Source organism: Fonsecaea multimorphosa (genome assembly GCF_000836435.1).
Source record: "Fonsecaea multimorphosa CBS 102226 unplaced genomic scaffold supercont1.13, whole genome shotgun sequence".
In the NCBI taxonomy this organism is placed as follows: domain Eukaryota; kingdom Fungi; phylum Ascomycota; class Eurotiomycetes; order Chaetothyriales; family Herpotrichiellaceae; genus Fonsecaea; species Fonsecaea multimorphosa.
The window spans coordinates 357,145-375,583 of record NW_015971647.1 but is presented as its reverse complement, the minus strand read 5'-3'; the positions used below and the strand labels follow the sequence as shown (position 1 = coordinate 375,583).

Below are 18,439 nucleotides of genomic sequence, written 5' to 3'. Positions count from 1 at the left end.
CTCCCGCAGAGCTCCTGCGCCCGACCTCACTTCAAGTTGCATTCTTCCACCTTCCAGTCAACGCCAGCGACAACCTCCTCTCCACTCATTTGCCGTGCAAAAATGTCCTTCCAGCGTGTTGGTCTGCGCCTTGTGCAGCAGCATTTGCGCTCGCCTGCTTTTCGACCCCTCTTCCGATCGACCTTCCAGCGACGCCTCGCGAGCAGTGGTGTCCCGAGCCCACCTGGTCAAGGAACAAGCAAACTGGTTGGAACGGCAGACAATGCCTTCAACCGAGAACGAGCTGCTGTAAAGGCTCATGCTGCTGCGACGAGTGGTGCGCTGTCCTATCCGAAACCCGCCAGTCCCTCAGAGAATGCTAACGTGGTGTAGATCTCTGGCGTCGACTCTCAATCTAGTATGAAACCCCCAGATACCACTCACCATGAAGAGACTTGGTTTCTAACCACCCACCACCCATACAGCGTCGTAATTCCGTGCCTGATCATAGCAAGTATCAACGCCTACAACCTGTGGAACGAACATTGGGAGCATTGGTCACATATGCCCCCTCTAGAAGAGCGTGTTGAATACCCTTACCAGAATATCCGGACCAGAAACTTCTTTTGGGGAGATGGTGACAAGACTCTCTTCTGGAACGATCAGGTCAACTACCACAAGAAGGACAAGCAGACCTAAAAAATTTTGCACACCAGAGTACGCTGGACTGGTATCAAAAGACTAGGTTGGTCATGGTGGACCTGATTTGTACATAAGGCATACAGGGGAAGCGAAGTGGTAACCTAACGGGGGCAGAACAAGACCACAACCCATTATCCCGTACAGTTCAATACTCGAGAATTTCAGTGTTTACTGCGACAATTAACCGGCAATCTTTAGACATTCTGGGCGTTGTATTCCTTCTTCAGTCCCAAATACTGCGTCGCCGTATCATTTGCCAACACCAAATCCCCTCTCCAGTGCATAATCGTTGCCTTCTTCTTCAACATCTCCAGCTGGCCCTGTAAATCTTCAATGTACCTATATTGGGCATGCGCATGGTCGATATTCTCCATTGCCTTGTTAATGAGCTCCTTTTGCTTGGTCGCAGAAGACTTGTCTGGTCCCGATGATGCACCCGCGAGACCCATGTTTGCATCTGCGAGCGCGGAGTAGCAGTGGGCGGCCAGTTCGCAGTCGTGACATTCCAAGACTTGAGGCATTGCCGACTGCAGAAAGTCGGCAGTGGCGGAGAACTCGCGGAGGTCGTTGAGAATTGTGGCAAGGAGACAGATCGAGGTCCATAACGAGGGAAGGATTCTTCCTCGATACGAGATCTGTGCTGCGCGCATGACAAGCGAGAAGGCCTTGAGCGAGTGTCGGCTCTCGATCAAGATTCGTGCTTTGAGGTTCAGCAGCCGGGTCTGCACGGCGATGTCGTTGACTTCATGGCTTTGATCCGCTCCCTGTGCCAAATCTTCAACCTTTTCAAGAGCCTGGTCGAGACTACCTCGACGGATGAGCAGCTCAATCTCAAGCAGTGACAGCGAAAATGCAACTTTCACATCCGGTGCCCCTTGTCCGCTCAGTCGATCGAGCAAGTGCTCGGCAGCATCGAGATCGTCCCGATGTATCAGCCTGCGAACCCTCAACAAGCTGGAGTAGAAGTTCAGGGAATTTTGGAACTTCATTCGCCGATGCACATGCGACGGAATATTGTCCAGCATTTGTTCAGCTTCGGCATATCTGCCACGTTGGACCAAAAGCCCGGCGATCCGACAATAGTTTTTGAACAGATCTTCGATCGGAGCGTCCTTGGAATGGCACTGCATAAAGACTTGTCCACAGAACCAGCTAAGATGACCAAGGCCAATTCTGCTGAATGCGGCACCTTTGATGAGTAGCATCGGCCCTGTGGTGCTCTGGGTTGACCGTACGACGCTAAGATACGATGCTTTGGCAATGTTTTCAAATACGCCGGCAAGGCTGTCTCCGTACTGCATACCAAGCTTCGCCTCACTCAACAGTGTCGTGCCCAAGAGACTCCACATCTCCGCATCTTTAGCCCGTGATTTGAGAAATGCAAGGCCCTCGACTTCGCTGCCAAGAATGCCATTATCGCGTATGGCGTCCATTCCGCCGGGGAAAGATCGCCCGAAATGGTATACCCAGCTCATGCAGAAATTGAGGCATGTGGTGTCTTTGTTTTCTCGAGCGGTGGCGATGGCCTCCTGCATCGCAGAAAGTGCTTCAGCGTGACACCCGAAGTCTGCTTGAAGAATAGCAAGGTTGAGCAGTGCGTATTGATATATTGCTCTCTCTCGTGTCTGCATGGCGTAATCAAAGTATCTGTGCAAATTGTCAAAGGCAGAGTAATAGTCCCCAGCCCGCCATGCATCAAGGAAGTTGAGATAATTCCCCAATTTTGGGATGACAGTACCAGCTTTGGACATTTGTTGAAGCTTCAATTTCATGCCGTCAGGTAGTCTCCCGCCGACACGCTGGATTTCAGAGACTTGAAATTCCATCAATTTTTCGACATCGTACATGCTGTATGCGCCATGATACTTTTGCTCGTCTTCAGCAAGCCTTCCGTACATCAACTGGGCCAAAGGGTGCGACGAATCGAGTCCCAGATCTGCGAGGTTCGAGTCAAGGGCATTTCTGCTGCCCGCGTGGTTCTTCTTCTCATACGCCTCGCGAGTCGGGAGTCTGTAAGAAATGAAATCCTGCCAGAGAGTGATGCTGTCCTGGAACTGCAGTCTGGTATATTCCAAATGACAGCGACGAATGAAAGCGCCCAAGGGGGATGTTCTGAGAATGCGTCCAGGGATTTCCTCAGATTCTTCTCCACTTTCGCGGTCCCTTAGGAGCTGCTCTCGGGACTTTGTCAGAAGCGAAGGGAGATATGTGATGAAGGCGTCGAGCGCATGAGAGCAATCAATCGCCCATAGTCTCTTCAGCAGTAAATCAAATAGAGTCCTGCCGGGTCTTGCAGACGGACGGGACGACAATGTGGCTTCGAATTCAGCTATTGGAAGAGCATGCTCGAAATCTGTGCTGTCCCGGAACAATGGAGAATGCTTGGTTGACGGAACAATCTGAGAGAGGATGAAAGATAACACGGCTGTGGCTTCTTTGGTCGGAACTACATCCTCTGTATAGAGCAGAACGAGCACCAGCACCGTAATCTTTGCTGGGGTCAAATACCGGCTCATATTGCGGCTGACTCGAGGTCAGAGAGAGATATGCAATGCAGCGGAGCAGTTAGCAGGCTGAGGTGCATCCGCCGAGTGCATTGCTCTGTTCGAGAACCACAGCTACTCGTGGGAGGCGTGCTAGAATCTGAATAAACCGGGAAAGGCGCGTCGTTTTGGCGCCCAGCGTGTCACCGAGCCGCCGAGCCGCATATCTTGGTTGGTGGGACTTCGGCGAAAACTTTGGTGTGTTTGGCACGTTTGCTTCCTTTGCTTCGCATTTTTCCTTCGGTTTGTTTGTGTACCATAACCACCTGCGCACAGGAGACATTGTGCAGACCAACCTATAGAGGTTTTCAAGATGGCTTTTGTCAAGTCAGATCTGGGAGATATCCTGCCACTATTGGCCTCAGGTAAAGTCCGGGAGCTGTACGATGTCGACTCAAAATCCCTGCTCTTTGTGACGACGGACAGAATCTCGGCCTTTGATGTTATCATGAAGAATGTATGCTTCTCTTGGTCCAATTCCATACTGCAAGCTCTCTAATGAGGTTTGCAAATCTAGGGCGTGCCAGAAAAAGGACTCGTCCTGACGCTGATGACCGTACACTGGTTCCAATACCTCCGGAAACAGATCCCTGACCTCAAGACCCATTTCATTTCCCTCGACCTGCCGACTATAATCCCGAAGGACATTGCCGCTCAATTAAAGGGTCGGAGTATGCTTGTGCGCAAGCTCAAGGTGTTCCCGTTGGAGGCCATAGTCCGTGGCTACATTACAGGCTCCGCCTGGTCCTCCTACAAAAAAACCGGTGAAGTAAATGGGAAGAAGATGCCCGAAGGCCTACAAGAATCCCAAGAGTTTCCTGAACCCATCTACACTCCCAGCACCAAGGCTGAGCTGGGTAAGCATGACGAGAACATCTCAACGGAACAAGCTGTACAGATTGTCGGCGAGAAGTATGCAAAAAGAATAGAAGAACTGTCGCTTCGCATTTACAAGGCAGCACGAGACTATGCAAGAGAAAAGGGGATCATCATAGCGGACACGAAATTTGAGTTTGGTTTGGACGAGGAAACAGACGAGGTTGTGCTTGTTGATGAGGTGCTTACCCCAGACAGCTCAAGGTTTTGGTCGAAATCCTCCTACAAGCTCGGCCAGAGCCAGGAGAGTTTTGACAAGCAGCCACTGCGGGATTGGTTGACGGATAATGGTCTCAAAAACAAACAGGGTGTGGAGATGCCTGATGATGTGGTCCAGGCCACTCATGCAAGATACCTCGAGGCATTCAAAATCTTGACTGGGAAGTCTCTACAAGAGACTCTACAAGACCTGAGGTAGAGGCAACATGCAGTATCTTTCACATTCCGACCGCAAATACAATCGTCCCGACATCTATTTGGCTGTCTTGATTTATCTGAACGCCTTTGTGTCTCCTGAACCAACTTTCCCAAAATGTGGCACTCTTTCGCGAAAGCTTTTCCTCTGCTCTGGCATTGCCTTCTTCTCTTCGGCTTTCTGCGCCAGCTTTTCTAGTGTCACTTCACTTAATCTGGCGCTTCCCTGGTCGCCCTCTTCCCAGCCTGTCCGCCCATCGACCTGACCCCTCTCGTTGAGGTTCGTAGCCCACATTGCAGCGATACCAAGTTCAAACGGGCCTGGCTGCCGGTCAATCAAACCGATGCCGAAGCTCTTCACCTTTTGTCGCAACATCTCTGACTGTGGCTCTGTGACAATTCCGTGGTTCGTGCGTACAAACTCGTGCAGTTTGATCCAAACGGTCTCCCACTGCCCAGGGTCGTCAGGCCCCTCTGCACCCTTGTGATATTTAGTATACAATCGATGCTGATGTATGTCCGACTCAACGATCGAGTCCGTCTGTATGTTGACAAAGTATTTCCTGCCGTCGCTCTTTACCCGCAGCGCCAGGTACATGTAGGTGTCGACGTTCCAAAACAACTCGCCGAAGAGTGTCCGCCCTCGGTCTTCATTTCTCCATGCTGCGTAGCCTGTCCTTTGAATGTCTGGTCGTTCCGTGGGGAGCTTCGTGGAGATGTTGCCGTGGAAAAGGACGTGCGCAGGAGTGGGAGGGTCTGTAGATACATCACGAGGCTTCTGTGTGAGTTGTGCTGTTGAGAAGCCGCCAACGGACTGGTCGGTCATTGTCTTCAGTGTACTAATGGTTTCGGGATTTGCAAAGTCGAAGATAGGATATGGGGCAAGAGGTAAATGCAGGCCTTCGAGATTGAGTGCTGAGCATCGAGAGAAGTTAGCTCATGCCTTTCCAAGAGTCGCTGCTATCATTTTCCACCACATCTAACACTGCTGCTCAAGACATCTTGCAGCTCAGCAAGGCTGTGCACGCCCTCAATGAGCCATGGGACGGACCACATACCAAATTTTGTCGCTCTTCCCAGTTCCTGGCCTGTCTTCTTCCAGAAGCCCGGCGCACAGCGCCTGACCGTAGGCATGAACATCGTTGCTATGCTCTGCAACAAGAGCCTTTATTCCATCGGATGGCGAGCCCCTGGTCTTGTCCCAGTTGTCCTCTTGTGAGCTTTCCACGCGCAATTGCTGCTCAACGTCATGGGCCTGCACGTGCTCCAAGCCCTTTCCCTCACAATCTGGCCCGCCAATAGTCCACTGCTGGTGTCGGGATCGGCCGGAAAAACTCCGGCCCTAGCTGTAGTCAATCTGGACCTCCTGCTCCAGCCAAGCCAGCGAAGCCCCAGTTTCGACAAGACTGGCATTTCCTAATGGCGTTAGCGTAAAGCAGCGAGGCCTCATGAGGTCTTTATTGTGAATTTCTGCCACTCTCTTCCTTGTTGTTTTCTTTTCTTCACACATTCTCCTTGTCAACCTCATCACCATCATCAACAGCCTGCTTTGATCATCGTTCATCTCTCACACTGTAAGAAAGCCCTTGCTCACCTCAAATGACAAAGGTTACTGACATGCGTAGACACAGATCGTCACTGAGCGCCATGAGTAAAGTGACCCCAAACAGAGGAAGTCAGATGGAGTTGCTGACAAGTCATCAAGTTGAGCTCTCGAGCAACATGGTGCCCAAGGCGCGCCCTCAGCCCAGCAAACACCCTCCAGCCTGGAGGTAGTTGAGAGGCCATCGTCATGAATAGCATCTGGCACTTCGGTGCAGATCCAAGGGTAAGTCTGGAGCGCGGTCTGAAAGCGAGGACATGGAGAGGCCAAAAACAGGCCGTCTCCGTGAGCTTCAGAAAGTGAATTCAGAATCGGAGTGACCGCTGATGAACGCCAAGGCCCAGCAACCCTCATGACCCCTCGCGCTCTCAACACAACTCGCTTTGAATTGTTGCCTCTTTATATCCCCACATTTATCCCTTCGTTTACCTTTTCTTCTCTTTAGTTAGAGAAGCGAAACCGTTTGCAGGGTGAGTACATCTTCTCCCAGTCTATAAACTTGATCTTGGACTTTACTGACATCGACTCGCTACTGAAACAGATAAGCCTGCAAGATGACGTCCCGTCTCGCCTCTTCTCCTACCTCTCCTCGCCGGGCACTGCCCACCCTCCCTCTCCTTCCCATCACCTTCCCTCGATCCTCCTCATCCACGCCAAACCCCGAGATCGTGGGGATCTCGGAGGATGCGGCAACCGAGAAGCTCGACGGCGAGCAGAGCCGCGTCGAAGAAGCCCAAGCCGCTCAAGGTTCGTACTCTTCTGACCTTGATCCTTCTTTTTCACGATGACCTCGTCCCTCTTAAACGTTGTTTTGATGAAAACTGACCGTTTCAATCTTTCAGGCTCAACATCTCTACCAGCATCTTTGAAAGATGCAAACACCACCGTCGCAGACCAGCCAGCCATTCAGCCAAGTGCTGAAGATGATGTGTTTGGTGCTCAGAGCTCTGTTACAAACAGCAGCGTCCCCATGAACACCGTCGCCCGCCGAATCATCAACAACCTGCGTACCCCTGCTGGGTACAACGGTTTCGCTCCGCGACCAGACCGTGTCAACCAAGTCCCGACCCCTGCGAATGCGCAAGGTCTCTATCCACCAACAGCAGCCATTTTTGTCGCAAAGTAAGTCTACAGATATCAGCCTGGTACATGCCCGTTCTAATTCAATTCAGTCTTTCCAAGTTCCGCTCTGAGGACCAGCTTGAAGTCTCATGTCATCAGACGTTTGACACCTATGGCCCAAATCACGTCAAGATCCGACGTGACAAAAACCTGCATCCGTTTGCCTTCATCCAGTTCCAGGTAAGCACTACAGAAGAACCCCCGTATCATCATCGCCGTTGCTAACTGTTGTGACAGAAAGACGAGGATGCCAATGCAGCTGTCTCTGGCGCATATGGTCTCATCATGGATGGCAGAAAGATTCGGATCGAACAGGCGAGGGCAGAGCGTGAGTCCAGCACCGCACGTACCTGCATCGATCAGAAGCTGACAATGACTTCAAGGCGCTGTGATACTCAGCAAGACTGATGGCACCATGATCACTGAAGCGGAAACTCGTGGACTCCTCGAACGCTATGGAACTCTCGAGTCAGTCACGCCAACCACCATGGCAAATAAACGCCATGGCGGCTCAGGAAACGGCATGTATGTCAAGTTCGCGTTCTACCTCGACTGCCGTGACGCTCTCAAGGTATGTGCCCGACCCATTTGTGACTGATGAGTGGCTGCCTGACCCCTAACCAGTTGTTTCAAAATCACACCAATGGCTACCAGCTTTACATGGCGCCTTCTCTCGAACCACGCATCCGCCCCGGACCTGACGGTGCCCCTGTTGTGACTGGCTTCGCAAACCCTCGCTCGTCAATTGATCAGAAGTCCATTTACGTTGGAAACTTGCCAGAAGGAACAACTCGTGCTCATCTTGAGGAGCTCTTTGCTGAGTTTGGCGTCATTGTCCAAGTCAACATCATCAAGAAGACTTATGGTGAGTCCCATCAGTGCCAAATTCACCGCTTCCAGAAGCCCCTCTCACACACAAGACAGAGAACGATGCAGTGAACATCTTCGCATTCGTCGAATTCGCCCATGCTCACGAAGCCGACCGTGCTGCTAGTGCTGAAGTAAGTCCATCCTTCACTCTTCCCAATTCACACCACAAACTAACACTCTCTCTTTTACAGCGTTATTTGCATGGCCTCAAACTCCGCGTTGAACAGAAGGAATACTCTGCCCGTCGCCCCTCTGGCCGTCTCATGGCTCCAAACATGGGAGTTCAGCAACAGAACAACCGACCCAGACGCGAGTATGGCAACCGCAACGCCAGCTACCAAAACAACATGAACTACACTCCACAAGTCTACAACCGCGCCCATGGTCAACAAGCCGTTGGCCCTCATGGCATGCCTGCGCATCAGTTCACTCCACCTGCCACCATCCAGTACAACCATCAGGGCATGCCACAGCCCATGTACGGCACTCCGCAACATCAAACTTCCGCCTATGGCTTCGGCAACATGACCCCTCCCAGCTACGGAAACATGAACCACATGCTGCCAGCAGGAATCTTCTCCCCGACTCCGACTCACAACATGGATCATAACCAGTACAACAATGGCTTTGCTGCCGGTCCTGCCAATGCTGCTCCTCATCCTCCACAATTCTACCAGTCCCCCAACGGCTACGTTGGACACTCCATCCCGACCATCCCAGAGACACATGAAGAAGGACAGTACTAGCAAAAGCACGGCGTTTGCGGCGTTTTGAGGCGAAGTCAGAAATCCACATGTGCATAACACAGGGCATGGAATACGGAGCATACATGGAGCATTGAACATACGTCCTCTCACATCACTCACAAGTCACAATCACATCAAACATTCATCGTCAAGACACACACACACACATAGCTGAGCATGGCTGGGAAACATTGAAAGGGAGGCATGCAAACAAGAGGATCTCACAAAAGAGTGAGACCAAGAACAGAGAATCAAATGGAAGCTGAAAATGAGCTGAGATGGAACAGAAATGGAGATATGCGCTTGAACCAGAGAGCTTTCAAAAAGTTGACATGCACACACGCGCCAAAATGGCAGAGGAGAATATGGGGCTTGAGCAAAGAGCTTCAAATAGGTTCAACATTGAACACTTTCTACTCCTCTCTTCATAGCAAAATGAGATTTTACTGAGCTTTGTACTTGCTGTCTATATTCCGTAACCCCCTTCGTGCCTTTCTTGTACCCTCAGCGTAGTTTCACCTCTATACAGACCATGACACAGCTGATGTCCCCATGTCGCCTACCAGCGCCATCTGCCCCGCCCGACGCAGGCAGAACGGCCTGTTTTTTGGCCTCCAAATCTCAAATCTCCCCTTTTCTACAGGCCGTTGAACAGCTGCTCGTCGCTGTCGCTATCGTTGACAAATCATCAGTCGATATCTCCACGCCGCCTACCCGTCCCATCCAGCGATGTGAACCCACGCAGTGAACGGCCTGTCTTTTGGGCCCCCCAAATTCTCCTTCTCTTCCTGCGGTTTGCAGGCTGGAGAACGCCGATCCTTTGTCGTCGATGTCATGATCAATATGCCCGGGCCGCCTACCCGTCTCATCCAGCGATGTGAACCTACGCGGTGAACGGCCTGTTTTTGACCCCCATAAATCTCTATCTGCTTCTTACCTTCACGAATCGATTCCGAGACAAACTATACAACCGTGAGCGTATGAGAAAGGCGGACGACCTCGCACAATCGGTATCGCGAACAGGGACAAACGTGCGGCCTGTTTTGGGGGGTTTCAGGACCTCGTTTGAAAGGGGGAAAATCCCAGCGTCGTTTGGGGGCGGATGGTCAAGATACGGACGGGGGATACCACAAGGACCAGCAGGGCGTGAATATACAGCAATGGACAAGACAAATAAGAAAAGAGAGGGTGGGAACACTCTATGCATGCATAGCAGATCATCTCATTGTGCTTCATTCAAAACCTTGCTAATCTCATTCATCATCTCGGGTGATCAATTCAAGCCTGTGCCTCGTCCGGAGCCTGAGCTTGAGAGGGAGGCGTCTGCGGTGTTTTCCCAGCCTGATTTCCCTGCAGACTTTCCAACAACTCCACCGACATGCCGTCCAGCTCATCCTCCTTGAGGCCCGTAGCAATCGCCACGAGTTTTCTGTGTTTGCCCACCTTTTCGCCTGCGCCCGCCTCACTCATCAGTTTGGCAATGTCCTTGACCCACTGCCGGCGTAGGTTCTGTTGATTGTTGAGCTCAATCGCCCAGGGGACCACCGCGCGGATTTCATCAGGCGATAGTGACGACGTGTTCGGGAAACGGAACGCTTCCGGACTCGTCTGCTGGTCCTGCTGCCACAGTTCATTCTGCAGGGTGGCGTGCTCTTTCTGTTCGAGAAGAGTCTCCACTTCGCGCAGGCATGCTTCATACTCCTGTTTCAATGTGGGGATCTTGGACACATCCTCGACCTTGGCCATCAGCGAGAAGGTCTCTTGCCGAATCTTATGGCGCTGGTTCTCGAGCTCGGTCAGTGCGTGTTTGGCTTCCGTGATTTCCGTGTCCTTCTCCGACATCTGCAAATCGTACATGTCGGCTAATTTGAAGCTCCCTGCGTCCATCAGAGGCACGATCTTATCGAGCACCAATGACGCGGCACGGGACAAGGCTTCCTTCTGTCGCTTACGACGAGATTGTTTCGACGCGAAGGACTCTCCAGCCCGCGGGGGAGATGAGCCTGGCTGCTGGAGGCTTTCCTTCTTCTCTCGAAGAGCTCGGAGGTACTCATTGGCAGTTTCTCCCTTCAGATTCGGAATGTCTCCTGCTTCGGGACAATGGTTGAGGAGGAATGTTGCGACTTTGACACATCCGTTGCGGATGGCACATAGTGCTGCAGTGTCGTGATTGTGGTCAATGGAGGTAAGGAGCGCCTGAACATAGTTTGAGCCCATTTCCTGCATTTTGTTGATCAAGACTTCGCAATAGTACCGAGCACAACTCCATTTGCCCCGGGAGCGCGCTGACTCGGCGATATGGTGGAAGACAGTTGCACCATAAGCGTCCCGCTCAACGATCGTTCCCGCTAAAGCCTGCACGATTTTTGGGAAGGTCTTCTTGTCGTAATTGTTGGTGAACAAGACAGCCCTGATCAAGGGAGTTTCAAGTGAGCTCTTATTTTGAGCAGCAGGGTTTGCACCGCGTGCCAGGAGGTCCCGTGCAACGACGACGTCACCCATAGCGCAAGCCCAGTGCAGAGCATTGTTTCCCAGATTGTCAATCGGTCTGTCAACGTCGAAGTTTGCAGGCGGTTCTGGGGGTAGGATATTGGAGGCAGCAGGGTCATCACCAGCAGTAACAAAGTAATCCAGCAACTCGTCGCCGTACAGGGTATGCTCGAGGTCTGAGGCAGTGGGAGCCAGTTCCTCAAAGTCTCGCTTTCGTTTTCTCGATGCTGTGGAGTTTTGGGACAGCGGAAGGAAATCGTCTTCTGCCATGAATGAAGCGGTCTCTGGGGAATGTTCTCGACTTTCTGTCCCATTATAATGGACACTGGCACTTTCGTAGCCGTCCACTGGTGCGTAATGCTGGGCTACGAAGAGTCAGCAAATAGTCTTCACTGGAAGGGCATGGCTATATACTTACGTGGCTGCGGGGGTACTTTTCGTGGAACGACCGGCTGTTTCGGTTGCTTTGGACGATTTGATACGGCGGTGGTATGCTTGGGAGCAGGAGGAGGGCTGCGATCCCCCGGCACGAAGTCGAATATTTTGGCAGTGCGATCAAGAACACCATGCTTCTCAGCCAGCGCGCGGCCTTCGTTCAAAGGAACCCATGTGCCTTGATATTTTCCATACCCGCCTTGAATCTTCTCATGCACGCCCTTTTGCACCTCACGTTCAAGAATCCTTGTCCGAGCTGGCTTGTCAAAGCCGGCAATCTTCAGAATGTGCGTAGCGTTGACCCAGTTGTCGGACCGGCGGCGCATGACATGGTCGCCGGCGACCTTGAGCTCATAGACGGGAACCTGCAGTCACATGTTAGCGCAGAACAAAGAAGTAGCAAGGAAGGGTCCATACATTGCTGTAGGTGGCAGAGTAGATCTCCCTGTCCGCCATTTTTGACTGATTTGTCGCTGGATGGAAAAAGGGGGAGCCAGAGGACAAGACGAAGGATGGCTAGCAGGTAGACATGGCCTCAAGGAATTTATCAAGCAACAGTGAAGGTATCTGTCACTCCAACTGCCTGCGCCTGGGATCTCCTTCAGTACGAAAGGGGTCCACAGCTGCCTCTGCCTCGAGGAGGACGCGACAAGGGGGGAGCGAGAAATTCACACGCGTTTACGCGCGATATTGGCGCAGATGGCGGGGTGAACAATGACAGCCAATCACAAGGCAGCGGGTGGCCAGCGGGTGGCAGCTGCCCAGAAATGACGTGCAGCTTAGTCACCTTCCAATCGGGGATTCTTCCCGATCCTCGGCGAGCTATCTCCGGAACCATCTCCGGAACCCTTGTCGCTGCCTTTGAAATCAAGACAATATTCATAGAGGCAAAAGAACGCACTCATTGCGCTCGCGTCATCGCAGCTTTTAAAGAAAATTTCCATTGAATAGATTCCTGGGGACAGGGATATCTACCGAGCCCAATCGATATACACTTTTCAACGTCATCTTGTCTTCGATGTTCTTCCGCTGACAATTTCAAGATTGACCAGTTCAGATAAATATACCGACTCGCTTCACTCTCGAGGTACATTCCCCAATCCAAGAGCATATCTGATCTGATCAAGACATTGATTCAGAAACACATAACTCGCCACTGACATACATCTTTCCTTGATGCAAGCAGCCACTTCTTTTAGAACCCTGAGGGCATCTTCCTCGGTTGTGAGGAACCTGTCGCACGCTGCGGCTTCTCCCAGTCGATCTCTCGCCTCTCCTCATCCTCGTTTCCTTAGCTCCAGCGTTCCTCGAGCCGCCGCCAACATGACGGAAGGTCGTTTCAAATATATCGACCCCTCGTCGTATGTCGACAGCGACGTCCCCTTCGTGAAGCCGTGGAGCAAGGTGGACGGTCCCGGGTACTCGTTCAAACTGACCGATCACGACCGGGCGGTGGAAAACATTCGCGGACAAGAATCCAAGTTCTCTGTCGACACCTCCGGCTTCGCTGTGTACAATTCTCCTGCGCAGGAGAAGGCTTTCACCGACGACGCAAAAGTCCGAGAAGGATATTATTCCGAGGTCGAGGCTCTGCTGCGAGAGAAATTGCCCGGCGTGAAAAAAGTGGTCTTCTTCGACCATACTATCAGAAGGAGAGAGAAGGCTTCCCCTCGCCAACCCGTGCAGCAAGTGCACGTCGATCAGACGCCCAACGCCGCCGCCGTGCGGGTGCGCAGACATTTACCCGCAGAAGAGGCTGAGGAGCTACTCAAGGGCCGCTACCAGATCATCAACATCTGGCGCCCGATAGCAAACCCAGCCTCTGACTTCCCCCTCGCAGTCATCGACTACCGAACAACCGAGCCCTCCGACATGGTCAAGGTTGATCTCCTCTACCCGAAACGCGAAACCAATGGCACCACCAATGGAGTCCACGACGAGGACGATCGGGGTAAGGAAGTCCTCCCCGACCCTTCCTCGGCCTCATCCACCGCCGGGTACGAGGTCAAAGGTGAGACCTTTGCGGTCCGGCCGAATGATAAACATCGGTTCTTCTACATGAAGGATATGACGCCCGAGGAGGTCATGTTCATCAAGTGTTTCGATTCGTACTCTGAGGTCAACGGTGGCAAGAAGGGCATTGCTGCATACACGCCGCATACCGCCTTTGTGGATCCACAGACACCCGCAGACGCGCCGGGCAGACAGAGCATAGAAGTGAGATCTCTGGTCTTTTACGAATAAACTAGCTTGCATACACATGCGCATATATAAACGCAGTATATAACTGGATTATAAAGTGGCATGGAATCAGGAGGTTTCTATTTAGCGAGCCTTCAATAGCGAAAAGAATATGACATTATCAAGTACATCTTCTCGATCCAAGCACATTTTACAACCTGTCATCTACGCTCCGAACAATCTTACCTAAAAAACATGTACACTACACCTCATCATCGATCCTCAACACGACCTTTCCTCTGGTCCTGCCACTGGCCAACCGTTCAAACGCCTTCTCATACTCGTCCAGCTTGAACACGCTATCCACCACGGCCCTGACTTTGCCCCGTTCCGCCAGCGCGGTGATCTTGCCCAGCTGCTCCCCATCGGGATGCATGATGAAGAACTTGCCCGTGATGCTATCGTCAACGCCTTCGGGACGATCCAGGGTGAACTTCCACTGCATGTCCGCTGGTGGCGCGATGGTCAGGACCTGGCCACCTGGCTTGACCGCGTGCCATGCTTGTTCGAGCGAGGATTGGCCGATGCAGTCCAGGACGAAATCCACCTTGCGCGTGCCGGACGGGTCTTGCTCGACCCATGAGCGGATGTTCGTGGTGCGGTAGTCGAGGACCTCGTCGGCGCCCAGAGAGCGGACGAAGTCGATGTTGTTAGGCCCCGTGGTGCCGATCACGTAGAGGCCGATGAGTTTGGCGAGCTGGACTGCCCAGATTCCGACGCCACCGGAGGCGTTGGTGATGAGGATGCGCTGCTGCTGAGCCTGTTGAGTGGGTGCGGGCGACCTTGCAGCAGAGTCGAGGGCTGGAGGAGGGCAGAGTTTAAATTGCTCAAACAATGCTTGCCACGCAGTCAAGGCGCTCACTGGCACGGTGGCTGCCTCGTTGATGGACAGATTCTTTGGCCGAAGAGAAAGTTCGTTGTCGTCCGAGACTGAGTATTCCCTTGCAGCTCCTGGCTGGGGGGAAGTGACCCGCCCGTAGACCGCGTCTCCTGGCTTGAACTTGGAGCTCGAGGACGGAGTTGCGACAACCTGAGCGACGAACTCTACGCCGGGCGTTGAGATACCCGGGCGAGGCCAGAGGAGTTCGCCAGTTGTGAGGGCTACGGCGTGTGGTTTGATGAGGTATTGGGTCGAGGATGGACTCGGCAGAGGAGTCGAGGCAATGCTTAGAGTCTGCTTTTTCTGGTCGTGCAAAAGGGCACGCATTGTGCTGGGTAATTTAATGGTAGACATTGTTCTCTGTCGTTCAAGGGCCTGCCGAGTTCAATGATATTGGATACACTGTTCCTGGAGGAAAATGTTTGAATGCCGATCTGTTCAGCCAAGGTCATTGCTCACAGCGAAGGAAGTCCTCCCTTTTATACGGAGAATCTGAGGGCATGCTCCTCAGCTTCCGACTCGTGCTTCACGACATCATCCACAGAACAGAGGCTCTCGCCGCTAGCAATGATTCTCTTAGGCAAATGCATCCTCTCGTATTTTCAGGACGGTGAAGGCACGTATTTCGCACCATGTCATGCCGGCGTTCTCGGGGAATTGATGCCGAGTCACTCCATGCTCGTAACAGTCTCCTAGGAACGGGCTTGGCCTCGTGGGCGTGATGACATGTGTAACTTCTCTTTCTGGTACGGTGGACCTCACAGTGGCTGGAGTCTACCTACCTAGGTACCTAGCTAGGGAGGTATTCTGCGGCAGTACGGGCAGAAGCCAATGGCATGGCAAAGGGTATTCTCGTCTTCAACAGAAGCAAGCACAAGCAAGGAATGCATTAGTAAATGGTCGGAGTGTTGAACTGGAACAGGTAGGTTGAAGTGGTTGCCAAGTTGGCGGTTGGCGCAGTTGCTTTCGGCGTCGGCAAATTCCAACATTTCCGCGGGGCATTTCCTGACTCATTCACAATCCTGCTAATACTGTCAGGGCAACTGTAAAAGAGCAATGCAGGTAAGTGGGCGTGGTGAGGTAGCATTGACCTTGTCCCTAATTCAAGGGGATTAGGCAGCAGGCTTTGATCCCCATCACTTTGTCGAATATTAATCATATATGTCACAATGTGGGGATGAAAGCGTCCTGTGTCCTCTCTTTTCCTCTATACGCCTCCTTCAACAGACACAGCTTCCTCCGTCTAAATGCCTCTGGTTCTTCAGCCGGCCGATGAGGCCGACGCCCCTCGCATCGTTGAGATCGAACATCTCGCCTATGCTTCCAACGCCCTTACGCCTATCCTGTTCCCAGGACCGTTTCCACCGGAAGCAAAGAACGAGCGTGCAGAGGGGCTCATCAAGCAACTCCATGAAGATCCAACTGTTCGATGGGTGAAGGCGGTAGATACCGAGACTGGTGAGATCGCTGCCTTTGCGAAGTGGAACATCATCAAGGAACCCAGAGTGCCGGCTCGGTCCCGAAAATTTGGTCCTGGATGCAACGTGGAAGCCTGTGAGGAGTTCTTCGGGGGGATCCATAGAAAACGAAACGAATTGATGGGAGAGAAGAGATACTGCTGTAAGTTGAATTGTCACTGACCATACCGGCTTATGTCTCTTCACACTAAGAGGACAAACCAGTACTCGACATACTCCAGACGGATCCAAAATACCAGGGACGTGGTGCAGGAGGCATGCTGATCAAATGGGGCCTGGATGTCGCCGACGAGCTCCATCTTCCTGCCTACCTCGAGTCGTCCCCTGCCGCACACACTTTGTATCAGAAATTCGGCTTCCGAGATGTTGATAAATTCACGCTAGATCCAAAATGGAACTACGGGTTGGCAGATGGGACCATTTATTTCATGCTCAGGGAAGTAAAACAGTGACTGTCCTTGGTTTAATGTGAAGCAAACCAGCATGCGGTCTCCTCCATGGACCGGGAGGATTGGCAAGTCTCCCTGACTCAGTGAAAAGAAAGCTTATTCACGCGCCTGCAACGCAAAGTGCTCTTCGTCCAGCCGGATTCTGGCAAGAAAAGAAATAGGGCAACTTCCTGATTCAATCTCAGAACATTCACCTTGTCTGGGACTGATTCTCCAGGTGCGCAATCTGGCCGGACAGCACTATGGCATGTTTCGCCGCCCTGACATATCTCGGAATCTCGCTTCAATCCTAGGATAAGTCGAGCAAGAGGGGCAAAGGTAAGTGACGAGGTCCAACCGCATACCGCAGCATTTTCGCCTAGATCCTGCTGCTGAATAAGAACTATTATATAAGGTAGGTCATCCTTAGTGGTTGTGACCACCAATCCCAAGCGGCTGACGCATTGCCTGAATTCAATCATGTCCGGCGTGTCGTGGTACATCAGTACCGACACTTGACCGCCAATGTTTCTGCTCACAAAGACGGCGTTGCTGCCATCGTTCATCCCGCCAAACTGATGATTCAACGTCAAGGGAGAGCGGACTAAGAGTACTGCGCGGCCTGCGCCCCTTTCTACAGCGTCCTCAATGAGACAAATGCACACTTTGTCACAAGCGCGTGGTGTGATGTGGCCAAGTGGTGATAGTCTGTGGAAACTTATGCTTCCATATGTACTCCCGAGTTGCTACGGATGAGGTAGCATTCGAAACTATGCGCACAAAAACTTCTCTGAGAGCCTTGTTTCTCCTGTCAGTTGATGAGCCCTAGGTACTCCCAACCATTACGCGAATCATCACAACAATATTTCAAGATGGTGCTTCGCACAGAGGGAAGAGGGGGATACAATTGACGGAATCCAACTATCCAGGGCTTGGGACACTTTGCCCCCCAAATCAACCACTTTCCCCTGACATCCAAGTCGATCCATACGTGTGCGCCCTGAGAGGGTGGTGACGAGGAACAAGAGGAGATATCATCAGGGACCGACTTTGGTACAGATGCACTTGCTTCCCAGCCGCGATACAACGCCCAGCAAAACTCCAGGACTCCTGTGTGGGTGATCCGCGTAAAGACAATGGTTGGAAAAGCCCCACCGAGACACCACGGATTCACAGGGATAGAGCCATTTCGAACACAACCCAACGCAGAACACTGCAATATGTCGAGCCCCAATGAGTAGGACGTGGCCTCACCTGTCAGTCTGTCGAGACACTGGAAGAGCTGATCACGTTTGAAGCGAGGAACAGCGACAAGATCACACTTCGACTCGAATCCTGCCTGACGAGGATGGGGAACGGGACTCGCCTATTTCGAATGGCAAACCGCACAGAGACTGTGGGAGATTGCGACACAGCAGGGTTATCCCGAATCGAACGACTTCCCATCCGCTCCAGCAAAGTGGCTCCAACAAGGCCCCTGTTACACCATCCACCGGATCGAGCAAACCCAGCGTTGGCCAATCAGTCAGTTATGGACCCGTCCGGGTCAAACTTGAACTATACTCAATATCGACTATGCGCAGAACTCGACTATGCGCAGAACTCGACTATGCGCAGAACTCGACTATGCGC

At 52.3% G+C, this 18,439-nt stretch overlaps 9 protein-coding genes across 9 annotated transcripts; 5 read left to right on the top strand and 4 right to left on the bottom strand.

Moving 5' to 3' along the window:
• Positions 1–102: 102 nt before the first annotated feature.
• Z520_06835 (uncharacterized protein) lies at positions 103–678 on the top strand (the record flags this gene model as incomplete). The annotated part of the gene is made up of 2 exons (XM_016777335.1): positions 103–288; positions 373–678. The coding sequence occupies 2 exons, from the start codon at positions 103–105 to the stop codon at positions 676–678; spliced, it is 492 nt and encodes a 163-aa protein (XP_016631506.1).
• A 197-nt stretch (positions 679–875) lies between these two features.
• On the bottom strand, positions 876–3,197 carry Z520_06834 (uncharacterized protein; the record flags this gene model as incomplete). The annotated part of the gene is made up of 1 exon (XM_016777334.1): positions 876–3,197. The coding sequence occupies one exon, from the start codon at positions 3,195–3,197 to the stop codon at positions 876–878; it is 2,322 nt and encodes a 773-aa protein (XP_016631505.1).
• Positions 3,198–3,537: 340 nt separating this feature from the next.
• Positions 3,538–4,518, top strand: Z520_06833 (uncharacterized protein; the record flags this gene model as incomplete). Its single annotated transcript, XM_016777333.1, has 2 exons — positions 3,538–3,681; positions 3,742–4,518. 2 exons carry the CDS (start codon positions 3,538–3,540, stop codon positions 4,516–4,518), a joined length of 921 nt encoding a protein of 306 aa, XP_016631504.1.
• A 72-nt stretch (positions 4,519–4,590) lies between these two features.
• Z520_06832 (uncharacterized protein) lies at positions 4,591–5,654 on the bottom strand (the record flags this gene model as incomplete). The annotated part of the gene is made up of 2 exons (XM_016777332.1): positions 4,591–5,429; positions 5,573–5,654. 2 exons carry the CDS (start codon positions 5,652–5,654, stop codon positions 4,591–4,593), a joined length of 921 nt encoding a protein of 306 aa, XP_016631503.1.
• Positions 5,655–6,671: 1,017 nt separating this feature from the next.
• On the top strand, positions 6,672–8,855 carry Z520_06831 (uncharacterized protein; the record flags this gene model as incomplete). The annotated part of the gene is made up of 8 exons (XM_016777331.1): positions 6,672–6,864; positions 6,960–7,239; positions 7,290–7,419; positions 7,477–7,567; positions 7,623–7,810; positions 7,864–8,104; positions 8,164–8,240; positions 8,301–8,855. 8 exons carry the CDS (start codon positions 6,672–6,674, stop codon positions 8,853–8,855), a joined length of 1,755 nt encoding a protein of 584 aa, XP_016631502.1.
• A 1,278-nt stretch (positions 8,856–10,133) lies between these two features.
• Positions 10,134–12,236, bottom strand: Z520_06830 (uncharacterized protein; the record flags this gene model as incomplete). The annotated part of the gene is made up of 3 exons (XM_016777330.1): positions 10,134–11,710; positions 11,764–12,145; positions 12,198–12,236. The coding sequence occupies 3 exons, from the start codon at positions 12,234–12,236 to the stop codon at positions 10,134–10,136; spliced, it is 1,998 nt and encodes a 665-aa protein (XP_016631501.1).
• Positions 12,237–13,103: 867 nt separating this feature from the next.
• Z520_06829 (uncharacterized protein) lies at positions 13,104–14,024 on the top strand (the record flags this gene model as incomplete). Its single annotated transcript, XM_016777329.1, has 1 exon — positions 13,104–14,024. One exon carries the CDS (start codon positions 13,104–13,106, stop codon positions 14,022–14,024), a length of 921 nt encoding a protein of 306 aa, XP_016631500.1.
• Positions 14,025–14,223: 199 nt separating this feature from the next.
• Positions 14,224–15,255, bottom strand: Z520_06828 (uncharacterized protein; the record flags this gene model as incomplete). The annotated part of the gene is made up of 1 exon (XM_016777328.1): positions 14,224–15,255. The coding sequence occupies one exon, from the start codon at positions 15,253–15,255 to the stop codon at positions 14,224–14,226; it is 1,032 nt and encodes a 343-aa protein (XP_016631499.1).
• Positions 15,256–16,148: 893 nt separating this feature from the next.
• Z520_06827 (uncharacterized protein) lies at positions 16,149–16,831 on the top strand (the record flags this gene model as incomplete). Its single annotated transcript, XM_016777327.1, has 2 exons — positions 16,149–16,521; positions 16,584–16,831. The coding sequence occupies 2 exons, from the start codon at positions 16,149–16,151 to the stop codon at positions 16,829–16,831; spliced, it is 621 nt and encodes a 206-aa protein (XP_016631498.1).
• Between the last annotated feature and the right edge of the window lie 1,608 nt (positions 16,832–18,439).